Source organism: Mobula hypostoma, chromosome 25 (assembly GCF_963921235.1).
Source record: "Mobula hypostoma chromosome 25, sMobHyp1.1, whole genome shotgun sequence".
In the NCBI taxonomy this organism is placed as follows: domain Eukaryota; kingdom Metazoa; phylum Chordata; class Chondrichthyes; order Myliobatiformes; family Myliobatidae; genus Mobula; species Mobula hypostoma.
Genome location: NC_086121.1, coordinates 24,900,261 through 24,915,815, shown reverse-complemented (window position 1 = coordinate 24,915,815; position 15,555 = coordinate 24,900,261). Strand labels below are relative to the sequence as shown.

General features: G+C 41.0%; 1 protein-coding gene across 3 annotated transcripts in view; it reads right to left on the bottom strand.

Annotated features, from left to right (window-relative positions):
- fblim1 (filamin binding LIM protein 1) overlaps positions 1 to 15,555 on the bottom strand; it is a 57,091-nt gene that overhangs the window by 23,800 nt on the left and 17,736 nt on the right. For all 3 annotated transcript variants that reach the window (XM_063033292.1, XM_063033294.1, XM_063033293.1), the window contains exons 2-7: positions 13,001 to 13,248; positions 12,013 to 12,197; positions 11,701 to 11,821; positions 7,823 to 7,992; positions 6,148 to 6,326; positions 2,376 to 2,496 (exon numbers count right to left, since the gene is read on the bottom strand). In XM_063033292.1, the coding sequence (XP_062889362.1) occupies positions 2,376 to 2,496; positions 6,148 to 6,326; positions 7,823 to 7,992; positions 11,701 to 11,821; positions 12,013 to 12,197; positions 13,001 to 13,248 (1,024 nt within the window). The remainder of the gene's footprint in view (positions 1 to 2,375; positions 2,497 to 6,147; positions 6,327 to 7,822; positions 7,993 to 11,700; positions 11,822 to 12,012; positions 12,198 to 13,000; positions 13,249 to 15,555) is intronic.

Here is a 15,555-nt window from a genome sequence, read left to right as displayed (position 1 = left end):
GGTAGTACACTTTAAAAGGTAATGGGATTTGGGGACTCATAAATATAGGTATAAAATTAAAAAGTGGGAGGTTATGTTGGATCCTTATAAAACCAGGTTAGATCACATCTGCAATATTAAGTCTAATTTTGGTCACCATGCCTTAGGAAACAAGTGAAGTTCTTGGAGTGGATTCAGAAGGGATATATTAGGATGAGTGGTTTCAGCAATGAGTATAGACTGGAAAACCTGGGGTTATTCTCCTTGGAGCAAAGATATAGGATAGAAGTGCACAAGATTGTGAGAGGTTTAAATAGGACTGGGAAAAGTTGTTCTCATTAGCAGTCCATGGACAGGGGTTTCTGATTTAAAGTGCAAAGTAAAACAGAGGGAGAATGTGCGGATATTTAAAAAAATCACTACAAATGGTGATGGCTTGTCTAAATGGAGCAGAGTTAATCGGGCTTTCAAAAGGGAAAACAATTTATCCAGCTACAGGGAAAGAGCAGGAGAATGGGACAGAATAGATAGCTACACAAGGAGTTGCCATGGATTTCATGGATTGAAGAGCTTCCTACTCCATCACAACAATTCCATGAAAAAAGAATCATTCCTAAATGCTTCAGTTCCAAAATAGGTCAACCCCACAGCTTGGTGTAACACATCACATGTCTCTGTGTAATGGAAAGATAGCTCTCCGGCCCACTCTATTCCCAATCTGTCCAAGGAAGGGCAAGGAACAATATTCCCTCTCCATAAAGAAACTCTTACACTCTTCCACCAATTCACTACCTCTGTCCCTCCAGACCCTAGAAACAAAAATGGAGTGACATATTGATTGTTGCTACTCAGAACATAGAACAGCACAGTACAGTACAGGCCCTTTGGTCCACAGTGTTGTGCCAATGCTTTAACCTAATCAAAGATCAATCTAATCCTTCCCTCCTACAAAGCCCTCCATCTTTCTTTCATCCATGTGCCTAATTGTCTTTTAAATGTCCCCAATCTATCTGCCTTTACCACCAAGCCTGGCAGTATGTGCCTAACACTCCCTGTATATATATAAAAAAACTACTTCTGACATCCCCTCCCTATAGTTTCCTCCAAATACCTTAAAGTTACACCCTGTTGCATTAGCCATTTCTGCCATGGATAAACCCACTCTATCTATGCCTCTTATCAACTTGTACATCTCTACAAGTCACCTCTCATCCTCCTTCTCTCCAAGAGAAAATCCCTAGCTTGCTCACCCTATCCTCATAATACATGCTTTCTAATCCAGGCAGCATCTTGGTAAAAATCTCTTCTGCACCCTCCCTACAGCTTCCACATCCTTTCAATAATGAGGCGACCAGAACTGAACACAATGCTCCGTGTGTTCTAACCAGAGTTTTATAGAGCTGCAACATTATCTCATGGTTCTTGAACTCAATACCCTGACTAATGAAGGCCAACACACAGTGTGCCTTCTTAACCACCCTATCAACTTGTGCTGTCATTTTGAGGGATCTATGGATGCGAATTTATTATATAATTACAAACTTTTTATTATTTACGTACTCTGATGTTCAGTCTTCCATTATAAAATCGCTGCTCTTTTGCACCAAGGTGTGGATAAATTCTCCTCAGCCCATTCTTGGTATGCCTGCAATAACAGAATTTGTCCTCCACAAATCCTTCGCATTACTCAGAGATGAAGACACTTTTGAGATACTTTGCAATAGATATTGCTGCTTCCCTCAAAAACAGAAATTAGTTTGACTATATTTTAACATTCTCTCTTCTATTGTCTTTCCTGAAACCTTTTTTGCTGCAGCAACCCCTCTACCTAAAATTCATCGTTCAGATGGTTCACATTGATCTCTAGAGTGCAGATGTAGCAGCTCCACTCGATGAAATGTTGATAGCAAAGATGCAGAGCCTTGTTACAGGAAATGAATTAAAAACCACATGGAATTACACCTCGTGTCTACTATCTAGCACAGACAACTGCATAAAGAACGGAATAATAAACGTTCAGAATGTTCTTTACTCGCTCTTAGAAACAAGACTGAGCCTAGATGGTATATTTAAAGAAACAATATTGGCAGACTATTCACCTTTCTGAGATTGTCACAGAGTTAAGCTTAATCCTGTAAACTCAATCCAGATACATGCATTTTGTGGGAAGTCACCGGTTATTGATCAAAGTGCGTGCCCTATTAATCTGAAGGCTAGTTATAGTGCTTCTTATAACTGCTTCAGCGTACAAAGGAAACCATATCTGAAACCTTTGTAACCTCAACAACTCTGACTTAAACAATATTTTTTTTTTAATTTGAATATTTACCACAAAGAACCGGCCATAATTTTGAGTGAAATAAAGTAACCTCTTTTCTCCATACACAAGGGCTCACCTCACATCTGTAACAGTTCACATGAAAGTGGAGCCCAAACAGTTCAACGTTCATGCACTCCCCCTGTCCAGCTTCAGGTATGATCGGCATTCTGCAGACACAGCATTGCGGAGCATATCTCCTGAAAGATATGAAACCATAATCAGTAACCACACATAAGCAATGGAAAGCATCATTTACAAAAAAGTGGAAAAACTTAAAAGGAATCTGGTTTTTCTCCAATCCATTAATTTTCATCCATTCTCCGAAAGTTGTTGATTTGAGAATACATAGGCGTACCTCCGGGACCTTTCATAAATATCTAGTCTTCAGAAACTATATTTGGGAGCTAATATGATGCTTCTTCACTCAATGTGTACCACCACATGCCTTCCAGGGGAACTATCGTTTGGTTTAATTTTTTTCCCTTGCAAACCAGAAAACTCAATCCATTGAAAACTGAACCCTTGCATTCCCAAGACCTTGTAATCTGTGTTTCTCAGCTCTATATTTGACAGTTGACTTATCAGCCTGTGCCGTGAAAAACATTTCTTTTTATTAACTTTGCTAATTCAATTCCTGGTTATAAGGAGATGAGGGCAAATTCAATTGTTCACAATGTGAGAGGAGGTTAAAATGTATAAATATTCTATGGTCTCTAAGCAATATGTATGATAATCTCCTTTATATTATCAGCATGGACTTTTTTTCTTATCTATTGGCTTATAAGTCATACCCAGATATTGAAATCCAGTCATAAAAATATACAGCCCTTATGTCCCAGAAGGTCCATGCCAATTCTGATGCCTAGCTACACAAATCCCATTTGCCCAGATTAAGCCTCCATCCCTCGCTGTCTTTCCTATTATACAAGGATCCTTCCAAATACCTTTTAAGTGCTGTAAGCGTGGAGGCGAAGTACCACCATCACCTCCTCTAGCAGCTGTTTCCAGATATTCATGGCAGATGCAATTTAATGTGGATAAATGTGAAGTTATCCACTTTGGTGGCAAAAATAGGAAAACAGATTATTATCTGAATGGTGGCCGATTAGGAAAAGGGGAGGTGCAACGATACCTGGGTGTCATTATACACCAGTCATTGAAAGTGGGCATGCAGGTACAGCAGGCGGTGAAAAAGGCGAATGGTATGCTGGCATTTATAGCGAGAGGATTCGAGTACAGGAGCAGGGAGGTACTATTGCAGTTGTACAAGGCCTTGGTGAGACCACACCTGGAGTATTGTGTGCAGTTTTGGTCCCCTAATCTGAGAAAAGATATCCTTGCCATAGAGGGAGTACAAAGAAGGTTCACCAGATTGATTCCTGGGATGGCAGGACTTTCATATGAAGAAAGACTGGATGAACTGGGCTTGTACTCATTGGAATTTAGAAAATTGAGGGGGGATCTGATTGAAATGTATAAAATCCTAAAGGGATTGGACAGGCTAGATGCAGGAAGATTGTTCCCGATGTTGGGGAAGTCCAGAATGAGGGGTCACAGTTTAAGGATAAAGGGAAAGCCTTTTAGGGCCGAGATTAGGAAAAACTTCTTCACACAGAGAGTGGTGAGTCTGTGGAATTCTCTGCCACAGGAAACAGTTGAGGCCAGTTCATTGGCTATATTTAAGAGGGAGTTAGATATGGCCCTTGTGGCTACGGGGGTCAGGGGGTATGGAGGGAAGGCTGAGGCGGGGTTCTTAGTTGGATGATCAGCCATGATCATAATAAATGGCGGTGCAGACTTGAAGGGCCGAATGGCCTACTCCTGCACCTATTTTCTATGTTTCTATATTCACATCCTTTGTGTGGAAAAAATTGCTTCTTAGAACTCCTTTAAATTTCTCCCCTATCACCTTTAGTTCTAGGCTCTTGTATAATACAGAGGCTTATACAGTCTTGATGCTGACTATCAAGATTGTATAAGCCTCTATAATGCCAGCCCTCAGTCCGCTACTTTCCAGTGAAGATAAACACAGTCTATCGAATCTCCTTCTAACTACATCACCTACCCCCCATCCCAGGCATAACATCCTGGTAAATTTCTTCTGCTCACTCTCTACAGCCACCATCTCCTTCCTGTAGTGTGGCAGCCAGAACTAACACGATACTAAGTGTGATCTAACCAGTCGTTTGTACAACTGCAACATGAAGTGACAACTCTAATCTTCAACGCCTCAGCCCACAATCCCTGATGAAAACGGCGGCGTCTGTCATCATTACGCCGATTATAATCGATACCTGTACCCAGCTGGAAGCCCGAAAAGACTTTATTCGTCATAAATGCCAGGAAAGCACTAGGTCCTTTTCCCTCAGCTTACTAAGTTTACTAAATGCCTTTTTCACTACCTTATGTATCTGTGTCACCACTTTGAGGAAGCTATGGACTTGCACCATAAGTCTCTCTGTATATTTATGTTCTTAAGATCCATGCCATTTATATATTCTACAGAATTTGACTTACATAAGACTATTACCTTACACTTGTCTGGATTAAATTTCATCTGTCAGTGCACAGCCCAACTGTCCAGCTGATCTGTCCCACTGTATCCCTTGACAATTTTTTTTACAGCACAACATGGAAATTGTTGACCTTCAAAGATACTACTCGTACAACCTACATTCTCATCCAAGTCAATTGTATATAAATTTGCAACCAAAGCTCCCAGCACAGACCCGAGCAGTACACCATTTGTTGCAGACTCCCAGTAAGAAAAACACCTATCCACCCTACCCCTCCATTTCCTATCACCACACCAATTTTGGATCCAGTTTGCCAACACACCAACGTTCCCTTGTGTCGTACCTTCTGAACCTTCATCATCTTTCTTAGTTATCTCCTCAAAAAAAAAATCCACATGCACTATTTGACACTAAATATTTCCTGTTATTCTTGCAGAATCAACATACACTGTATATTGGCATAACAGGGGCATGTATGAGTGTCATCCAACAAATAGATGTTCTGATCAAAAAGTCTTGCATTAGTTTTTTTTTATTAATAATATGCAGCCAGTAAAGCTAACTTGCTGTTTGTAATCCAAATTTCCTGATTGCAAGGCAGTTTCAATGTGCAACAGTGCCACAGACTGATAGAAAGTGGACTTGCAATTTTGCACCAGACTCCTCATGAAAATGGGTAACCTTTTTAGTTACCTTGAATGGCAAGGATATTAAATTTAACTTGGATATTACAATTATTCAATGGGGAAATATTGGCTCATTTACTAGTCTAATCTACAACAACATTGTTTTGGTCAGACATAGCCATTAAGCAGACTTCTTCATATTTTCCTCAAAGTTATTTTCACACAGTGAGTGATCAACACCCGGAATGGACTGGCAAGAAGTTTAATAGAAAGCTGGATGGCTTTGAGAAACAAATTGATGCAATAGTGGGCTAACACTAGAGTGCTTCTAGAGGAATGAACTAATGGGAGTTAAATAGGCTCTTCAGATCAGAGCTTGATCCAATCCTCATTCATTTCCATTCACTTTCCAGCACAAATCACTGATTTTTTTTCCCATCCTATCCCAGGGGCATTGAAGCTAACTTTGCCATCCAAAGTGCTATTGTAGTTGCGACCTGCTATTCCTGTTCACTGCAGACACTGTGATCAGTACGATAGAAGCAATACAATTCCCTTCTGAGCCACCTTAGAGAGTGTCAATGATTGTATACTACCCTGGTTGCTACCATGGTAAGTTAGAACTATAAATCAGTGTAAAAGCAAACCTTCAGCTGAAACACGATCTTTTCAGTACTCTTTTTATGTAGCAATGTAGAAATTATACCTCTGGAAGTCTTCAAGGCAGTGAACCTCATTAGCTTCGTTCACTCCAAAACGCTCTGTTCCAATAAGCCGGTGACAGACAACACACGTGAAGCAGTCAGGGTGGAAAGCCTTGCCCATAGCTCTAATAATCTGACTCATTATGGTTTTGTTGCATTTTGCACACTTCTCCAAGGTGTTCTGCAATTTAAGGGAGAATGGAAATCATAGTTAGCATCCTCACTGCAGCTGGCAGAAGTAGGACCCATTATATTGCACACATTATATTACCTGAGCCAAATTTGTTGGGTCTCCATTAAGTTGCTTTTTTCGCTTCTCAGTAGAACTGCACTGAATGAGATGTGTGTAGAAATAATAATATTATATTGGGAAGATATTTATGTGACCTGTATTACATATGGGCTTCTTAGGCATAACCAGTATCACATTTAATTTGATTCTTTCAAGCCAATAGTCCTAGCTGCAGAGAAAAATGAAGTTTCTATTTCCCAGGGGCTAGATTATCTATAATGCTGTCAGGAAGTGTAGAGATAGGTGACAGCTGTGATGTGCCACATAGTCCACCTTCCAGAGGGCATCTTACACAGAAAAACAGTGCCAGAAAATTACAATGTTGCACTGAAAGACTGTATATACAGCCCACAGTTTTATTTTATTCACATTCACATGTAGAGGATAGTGTCCAGAGCATTGCTTTAGCAAAGGTTTAGTAGAAAGAGTGGCAGAGTGACACTGTCATAGGCCTGCTGTCTCACAGTGCTACACGTCCAGGTTCAGTCCTGACTTTGAGTGCTGTCTGTGTAGAGTTTGCATGTTCTCCCTTGACTCCGTGGGTTTTCTTCAGGTTTTTCCCAAGATCCCAGATATTTAAGTTAGAGTAAGTGGTGCAAAAACTGAAATAAAAAAATTAAGTTGTGAGGTGGTGTTCATGGGTTCAATGTCCATTTAGAAATCAGATGACAGGGGGGAAAGAAGCTGTTCCTGATGCGCTGAGTGAGTGCCTTCAGGCTTCTGTAAACACAAAATACTCTGCAGATGCTGGGGTCAAAGCAACACTCACAACACACTGGAGGAACTCAGGAGGTCAGGCAGCATCCCCTAGTATCACCTCCCTCATGGTTCCGCCTCCTTCTACTACCCATTGTGTTTTCCCCTGTTCCTTCTTCACCTTTCCTGCCTATCACCTCCCTGCTTCCTCTCCTCCAACCCTTTGTCTTTCCCCTTACTGGTTTCACCTGGCACCTACCAGCCTTCTCCTTCCCATCCTCCCCCCACCCTCTTTATAGGGCCTCTGCCCCTTCCCTCTACAGTCCTGACGAAGGGTTCTGGCCCAAAACGTTGACTGATCATTTCCATGGATGCTGCCCGACCTGCTGAGTTCCTCCAGCATGTTGTGAGTGTTGCTTCAGGCTTCTGTACCTCTGTCCTGGCGGTAGCAATGGGAAGAGGGCATGTCCTGGGTGGTGGGGGTCCTTAATGATGGATGCTGCCTTCCTGAGGCACCGGCCCTTGAAGATATCTTGGATACATACTACAGAGCTTAACTATGATTTTGTCAATGTCAAAACATTATTATACGGTACTAAGCAATAAAACTTTTCTTCAGTAAATGTCATTGCCCTCAGGAAAACAAAGAAGGAAAACAGGAACTTTATAAAAAGAAATAATCACAGTACCTGGTAGCAAGATTCACAGTGAAGATCACCATCTAGGTTATAATAGTTTTTTCCCACGAGTCTGCAGTCACATTTTCTACACTTCAAGCAATTCTCGTGAAACAGTTTGTCCATGGCTTGAACAGCAGGGACGGTTAGAGGAATTGGTTGGTTGCAAAATGCACAGATATCTAAGAGAGGGAAAAAACCAAGTCCTTAACTTCCCCAAATCTAGTGCAGCCTAGCAGGAACAGAACTGTACATTAGAGCCTAGACAGAATTAGGGCACAGACTAATGCTTCACAGTTTGACTAGCATTTCAAAACCAAGTCAACAATCTCAGACCCCAGACACCAATCTCGTCACAATTCTCAGAAAGTACAGCTTCTGGGAAACTTGTGTCAGCAACCAGCAGATCTCATACTCATGAAGACTTCATGACTCAGTGGCAAATGGTCCAATAATCTGGTTGAGATAAAGCAATTGGTACAAGAGAAACTAAATATTAAGTTGTATTCATTATATGAATTTGTTTCCATACCATGGTATATCTCCTAATACCGTTGAAATTCTATTTTAAAAAGCGTCTCTTTAAGAAAATTTATTATTTATCAATTTAATAGCTCAGAATCCTTTTTTTACATTTCAACACAGTGTTCTTGTGTTTTTTAACTTGCCAAAGAACGCAATTTTCAACATTGTTTTACTTCTGAAACATTTAAATCAAAGTGACGCTTGTTTACTCTGTGGTACCTTCTAATTGAGGAGGGAAGTTCTATACTATATGATTGCAATATTCTTAAATAGTTTTAAGAAATCAAACCAATCAAAACAAAGAAAATCTTAACGCTCTTCAGAAACTGAACTTTCAGATTATAATGGAGAAGTTTTAATATATTTGTTTGTGATAGTTAAAGAATGTTTTTGTGTATAAGAAAAAAATCTCTTCAGTTTCAAGCACATCCAAATTTACTAATGCACATATTAAACAACAATGTGAAGTTTCTTCTGTACTGTCCCAACAATATGCTTCTACTCTGCCCTGTCAACAGCATGTCACTGACAGTTTGAATTTACTACATAATATGTGTTGTTTTGAGTCCAACTTAATACCACAGATGTGTTTGGTTTTCCCAGTTTGGATCAACAATAAAACTGAAGGGTGCATTAAGGTTTTATACCCCAGCAGTCAAAGTTGCATTTAAAAATAAACAGTTGAACTAATCTTGTCCAACAGAAATCAGAGAGTAACCACAGGTATGGTAATACCAAAACATTTCTGGCATTAAAGGTTCAAAGGCTCATTTTATTGTGAAAATACGCATGATATGGTGATGGATTTGAGGAAGATTAAGCCTGCACTGCTCCCTGTTACTATTGATGATGAGGACGTGGATGTGGTGAGGACCTACACGTACCTGGGGGTGCACCTGGATGACAGACTTGAGTGGAGAACCAACGCAGAGGCTGTGTACAAGAAGGGCCAGAGTCGCTTCAACTTCCTGAGGAGACTGAGGTCCTTTGTAGTGAGCAGCCTCTCCTTCACATGTTCTACCAGTCTGTTGTCACCAGTACAATCTTCCAGTGCAGTGGTGTGCTGGGGCAATGGCATCAACACGGGTGATGCCAAAAGGCTCAATAAACTGATTAGAAAGGCTGGCTCTGTTATAGGAGTCAAACTAGTCACACTGGAGGCTGTGGTAGAATAAAGGACCCTACGGAAAATCCTGACAATTCTGGACAATATTTCTTACTCTCTGCATGGCACCTTGACTGAACAGAGGGGCATCTGAGTAATAGACTAAGATAACTGTGCTGCTCCAAAGAGCTCTACATGAGGCCATTCTTACCCTCAGCCATTAGGTTCTATAATGAGTCAGCCTATAGCTGGGGAAGTGATGACCCCCCACCCCATTACACTGTTTGAGGTAACTTTTTTTTATTCTTTCACCCTCTGCATGTCACCTTGGCTGAACAGAAGAGTACTTTTAGTAATAAACTAAAATGACTGTGCTGCTCCGAAGAGCACTACATGAGGTCATTTTTAACCTTGGTCATTGGGTTCTAAAATGAGTCAACCAATTACCGAGGAAGTGATAACCCTCTCCTGTTAGACTGTTTGAGGTAACATATTTTATTCCTTCTTACTTCTCTGTACACTTGTATTGCTACTGTGACACTGTAATTTCCTTTGGGATCAATCTGTCTATGTACAATACAACTCTGATAGTTGTCTTCTCTAGATAGCCATGAAATGCAGAAAAAGGCACTCCTTTATCAGAAATTTATTTTACTTTGATGTATTTATTTAGAGATATAGTGTGGAACAAGGCTTTCGGAACCAACAATCTGCAATGCCCAGCAACACACCTATTTTAACCCTAGCCTGATCCTTAAGGTTGTTAAAGCCAGGGGAGGTAATGGGGACAAGCTCCCACTACCTATTAAATGCTCCCAATGACATGTGCCTCAAATAGCCTCTGACAACCAAGTCCAGCTCCTGGCCTTCACGTGTGGCTTAGCTACCAAGCCCGGCGGAACTGTTTCTACTGACAGAAGGGGAAAAGGTGGGTTACTGGTGCCGTAAAACCAGTCATTTCATCTCATCACCTGTAGCTGGTAGCTCATTTAGGAGAAGGAAACCTCTGATCTCAAACTTCCACCTCCTTGTGGCTATGCCCTCTCCTGGGGAAGGCTTTGGAAGTAAATCCCAAGGGAAAAACCCGGAGCTGGAGTCCCAAAGGCCGTCCTACATTGAGTTCAATGCTGACTGGCAACTCCTATGACACTGCTGATACCAAACTTTATCAGTCTCTGCCGTTCCTTTGGGTTCATCAGATCCATGGAGAGGGGGAGTTGCTATATGGGCAACAACTTGAACTCCGTATCGTACTGCCCAGGCTTGCGTATCTACACAGCTAGGATGCAATATCTACGGACAACTCTGAGCGACAGAGGCCCTCACCTCAATCACAGAGCAATTTACAATGACCAATTACCCTACTAACTGATATATCTTTGGACTGTGGGAGGAAACTGCAGTGACCGGAGCTAACCCGCTTGTTCACTGGGAGGAGGTACAAACTCCTTACAGAAGATGCCAGAATTGAACTCTGACCTCCGACACCCCCAGCTGTAACGGTGTTGCACTAACTGCAATGTTACTGTGGTGCCCAGGATTATCATTCGGGTAAATGTGAGTATTTCCACAATGAACGCCAACCTTGACATAAAAATAGAAAACAATACTCAAAAAAATAACTTGCGCACCCTGCCCTTTTAATCTTTTAATCAACATGCAAATATAAAGCCACATAAATATTAATTTTGAGATCTTATGGCTAAGAACAGCTATGCTTTAATTATGAACCAATAGTTCAATTAATCAATTTTAGATTCCCAATCAACATGTTGTTGCTCTGAGCAACGAAAAGGATCCAGTGCCTTCCCAATGTATATGATGAATAAACTCTTCTCGGGCTTCCAGCCAGGTACAGGCGTCAATTATGACCGATGTTACGATGAAGATAGCAGAGTTGGTCATCGCAACGCCGGTTATAATTGATACCTAAACCTGGCTGGAAGCCCAATAAGAGTTTATTCACAATGCATCGTCCAGTTCCCCAATTCGAAGAGAAGCTTAGAATGCAGGGGTGCTTCTCCATACTTCCCAGGAGATTCAATACAATTGCTACCAAATGTTGGCAATTAATTAATAAAGGTGATGGCTGGAATTTTTTTTCTGCTTATGCAAATGAAATACGTGTCAGTAGGTGATACATAAAACAACAGAGATAGCATTAAATGCTTTTAGTTTCTGTAGGATAGTCAATACCCAGCTATGTTCCAGGAAACAAATAAATATGTGAATCCATTCCACACCAACAATACCCACCTACCTTCTCTGGAACTTGGTGAACCATTCAGTTTGTTATTCAGTGTCTGAGGTGCTGAGTTTTCCCGTGTGTTTCCCATATTAGGAACGCTGTGTTTCTCAGATTCAGAGGTTGGAGAAAATTCCTAGTATAAAAAAATGTACATTAGAGAATTTATTTCACTCTCTTTTTCTAGATTTTCTTTCACCTCATGACAGGAAAGTAAGGTTGTGCATAGCTCAATCACACTCAGTGTCTGACATATCAAAAGTTCATACGTTTGCAAAGATGCATATCATGGCAAAATAGGTGAAGAAGAAAAATTAAGCCTCCTACCTGCTTTCTAGGGCCTGCTCCACCAGTTGGTTTCTGCACATTGGATTGGTTGGAGTCATTTACAGATGGAAGTGCCCCTTCATGGGAAAGCAGAGGTGGTGGAGGAGGAGGAAGTGACATTTCACTGGGGTAAAATGCATCTCTTATGTTTTCTGGAGCAGGTGGAGGGGGAGGTGGGGGGTAATCTGCAAAAAAAGAAGAGCCTGTAATATGGGCAGATGAAGTTGCCAGGACTAAGGCACGTCCAAATGATGGGACGTTTCTGCAATAGATCGATCAGAGTGACAGAAACCATTCTGAACCAATGATCTTAAAAGAGTTTGGGCGCTCAGCTGCTTTAAAATGAACAATGAAAATTTAAAATATCAACAATTACTGTTAACTTCCTTATGAAGTTTTATGCCTGTTATTTAATCTCACTGAGCAGATTCAAGACCCCACTGTCTTTCCTGAAGGTTCATTACAAGATGGGGAAGTGCAGGCTTATCCTCTGAAATTTTCTTTAAACATCCATCCTTTGTACAAACTTGCAATAAGTGTTGGAAGGATTTTTAATTGTGTATCCATGACAGTCAAATCCATTTCTAGTTTTACCTGATGCATTACATGCATACATTTTGCAGCAGGAATCACTGGATAATGATCACAAAAGTTCATGAAGTCTGGTTGTTTTTTTCCCTTCTGTAAGCAAAGGGGTGTTGAGATAAGTTAATTAAGGATTGATATAGAATTGAATGTGGACTGCCCTTATCTGTATGGATCAGTAATGCGTTTCTCCACTATGCCTTTGGGGCAGACCTACAATCAAATTACCTTAGACATTGCCACTTCCACCTGTGTCTTTACCCTAATGCAATCTAAACAACCTGAAATTGGACAGTAGCCCTGATTCATCATCTCAAACTATGCCCACTGTGAGTTCCACGGAAATGAATTAGAATGAAGTCACACTGATGAGAGACTGAGACGCACACTGTTCTTTTCTTACCTTCGCTAGCGGAACGTACGTCTGGTTGTACGGTCGCTGCCACTCCTTTCACACCCACATTTTCAAATCTGTTGAAGGAGGTCCCAGATCTAGGTGCTGACGGCACTAATTTTTGATGTCTATTGTCGACCACCCTTGCAGCTTCAAGAGATTTATATGGCTTCGGGGTGCTGATAGTCCCAGGAGTAGCAAGTTGAATATAAACTGAAGAAACTTTTCTTGTCTGAGACATCCTTGATTTGCAATACCTATAGATGCAAACGACAATACTGGACTTGAGATTCTTTGGTCTGGGGTACATCTAACCCTCTGCGGAGGCCTGGGTAGGGCAGACGCGATAAAAGGTAAATATCAGCTGCGGCTGCTGAAACACAGATTAACTGAGGTGCTCAAAAAATAACCTGAGATGTTTAAAACAAACTTCTGTTGTACTTGAAAGACCAGTCGTTGTATTTCAGGTAAGGTGAATGTATGGCTGCTTCTCCAGTTCCCAAATCCTGACAGCAGAGAGGCCCTACCATTGGAGAGGGCCAATAAACAGATTAGTTTCTTGCCTATTCAAATATATTTCTCTTTAGGTTTCTGAATTTCTTCTCTCAGAGGGCAATGATCCTCTGGAATTGTCTGCCCCCGAGAGTGGCATGGACACCAGATCATTAGATACACCGTAGTTAAGGTGAAAATAGATCCTCTTTCATATACTGGGTCTACAGGAGAATGTTAAAAATATCATGGACCACACACACATCAAATGAAGAAGTTCCCAGAGGAGCCCAAGCAGTTCGATCACTCAGACCAACAATAAGAGAAAGACAACTCAGATTCCTAGGTCACATCATGCGGAAAGATGAACTAGAAAAACTCACACTCTCTGGAAAGATCGAGGGGAGCAAACCTAGAGGAAGACCTCGGCTTATGTACATCGAAAGCATAGCCAGGTGGCTACACATCGAGGAAATGGAAGTCATCCAAAAAACGAAGGATAGATCTATATGGAAAACCATGGTCACCAAAGTCCTCATCGGATATGGTACCTAGACAGACAGATATGAAAGATCAAGGAATTGAGGGTTATGAGGAACTGGCACAAAAAAGGAGTTGAAGCCAGCATAGATCAGCTATGATCTTATTGATACAGGGAAGGCTTGATGACATTGGTTAATATTAGAGTGAGCTACCAGTCTTTGGTAAGCTGTGCTGACGCAGGCAAGATAACATGCTTCTTACCAAGGAAAAAGAGTGATAAGATGCAAGGAACGAATCTTACGGGGGCTCAAAGAGGGGTCTTCAGCAACACAACAAAATCCTGGAGGAGCTCAACAGGTCAGTCAGCATCTATGGGAGGAAGTGAACTGTTGACATTTCACCAAGACCTTCTGAATTCCTCCAGCATTTTGTTTCTGTTATTCAAGATTTCCAGCATCTGCTGAACTTCTTGTATCAAAGAGGGGTCTTCCAACAGGATGGCTTCCCAAAGTTGACCTTATGTTGATGCATTGACATTCACAGTTCTGTTACAAATAAGAACCAAACCAAAGCCTTATGAACACACCTATTTTGTCCAAATACATCAGGACTAGATCTAGCCCTCATACTTTTTATGTTTTCAGATAAAACAAATCAATAGAAGAATTTTAATGGAAATTACCAAATTATAGACCGAAAATGACAAGACCTTTAAGAAAAGCATGTCCCTTTCTGTTAGACTCAGCTGTTGCAACCAGATGGACAGAGTAATTGAAAGTTCCACTTCTAGTAAGGAGCAAATGAGATTGCAAACTGTAGTTTTTTGCTACCACAGCCTGCACCAATCCTCTACAGGCAGCCATTCAGATACATGTTGCTTCAAGGATATAATGTGTTGTTTGGCACATGCAATAAAAATACTCAGAACATCAATAACCCATTTGGCCCTGATATCCAATGTGATTTGTCACAATGGCAGTCATAATGATACCAGCAGCCTTCCATAAAGGACATAAATCATAGAAAGATAGCCATGTTCTAGGGCCTCAGACTGAGTACAAACAAACCGAGCAAATACTGTGGCTTAGGTGCTGTCTAAACCTTCCTGAAACTGTTAATGTGCCATGCAAGTTCTAAGGAAATGACTGATTGCAATGCCCCACCTAGTAGTAGGTGTGTTGAGCAAGTAGTTCAAAGCTCAACTCTATGTATACACAATGCTGACTGATCCCAGGGTTTATTGGGTTTACTCGTGGTTGTGGCACTGGGAGTTTGGCTGCTGTCCCAAAACATGGTGGGGGAAATAAATCAGCAAAGGTTCCCGCTCTCAACCCACTCCAACCTCTTCTGCTTACAACACTATTTAATGATTCTACGATAAGACCAACTTCTTTGTAAGTTGCCTAGCAGATGAAGCATTTCAGACAAGAAATAGCCTGTCAATTTTGCATTAGACACACCCAGATGAAATATTCAGGTGTTTAATTTGCTGAGAATTATTTCTGTTTCAATTAGTAGTTTGTATGGTTAATTGTACTTAAAAGAAAGGAAGAATACTGGACAAACCATTCAACTTCTTATTTGCAGGG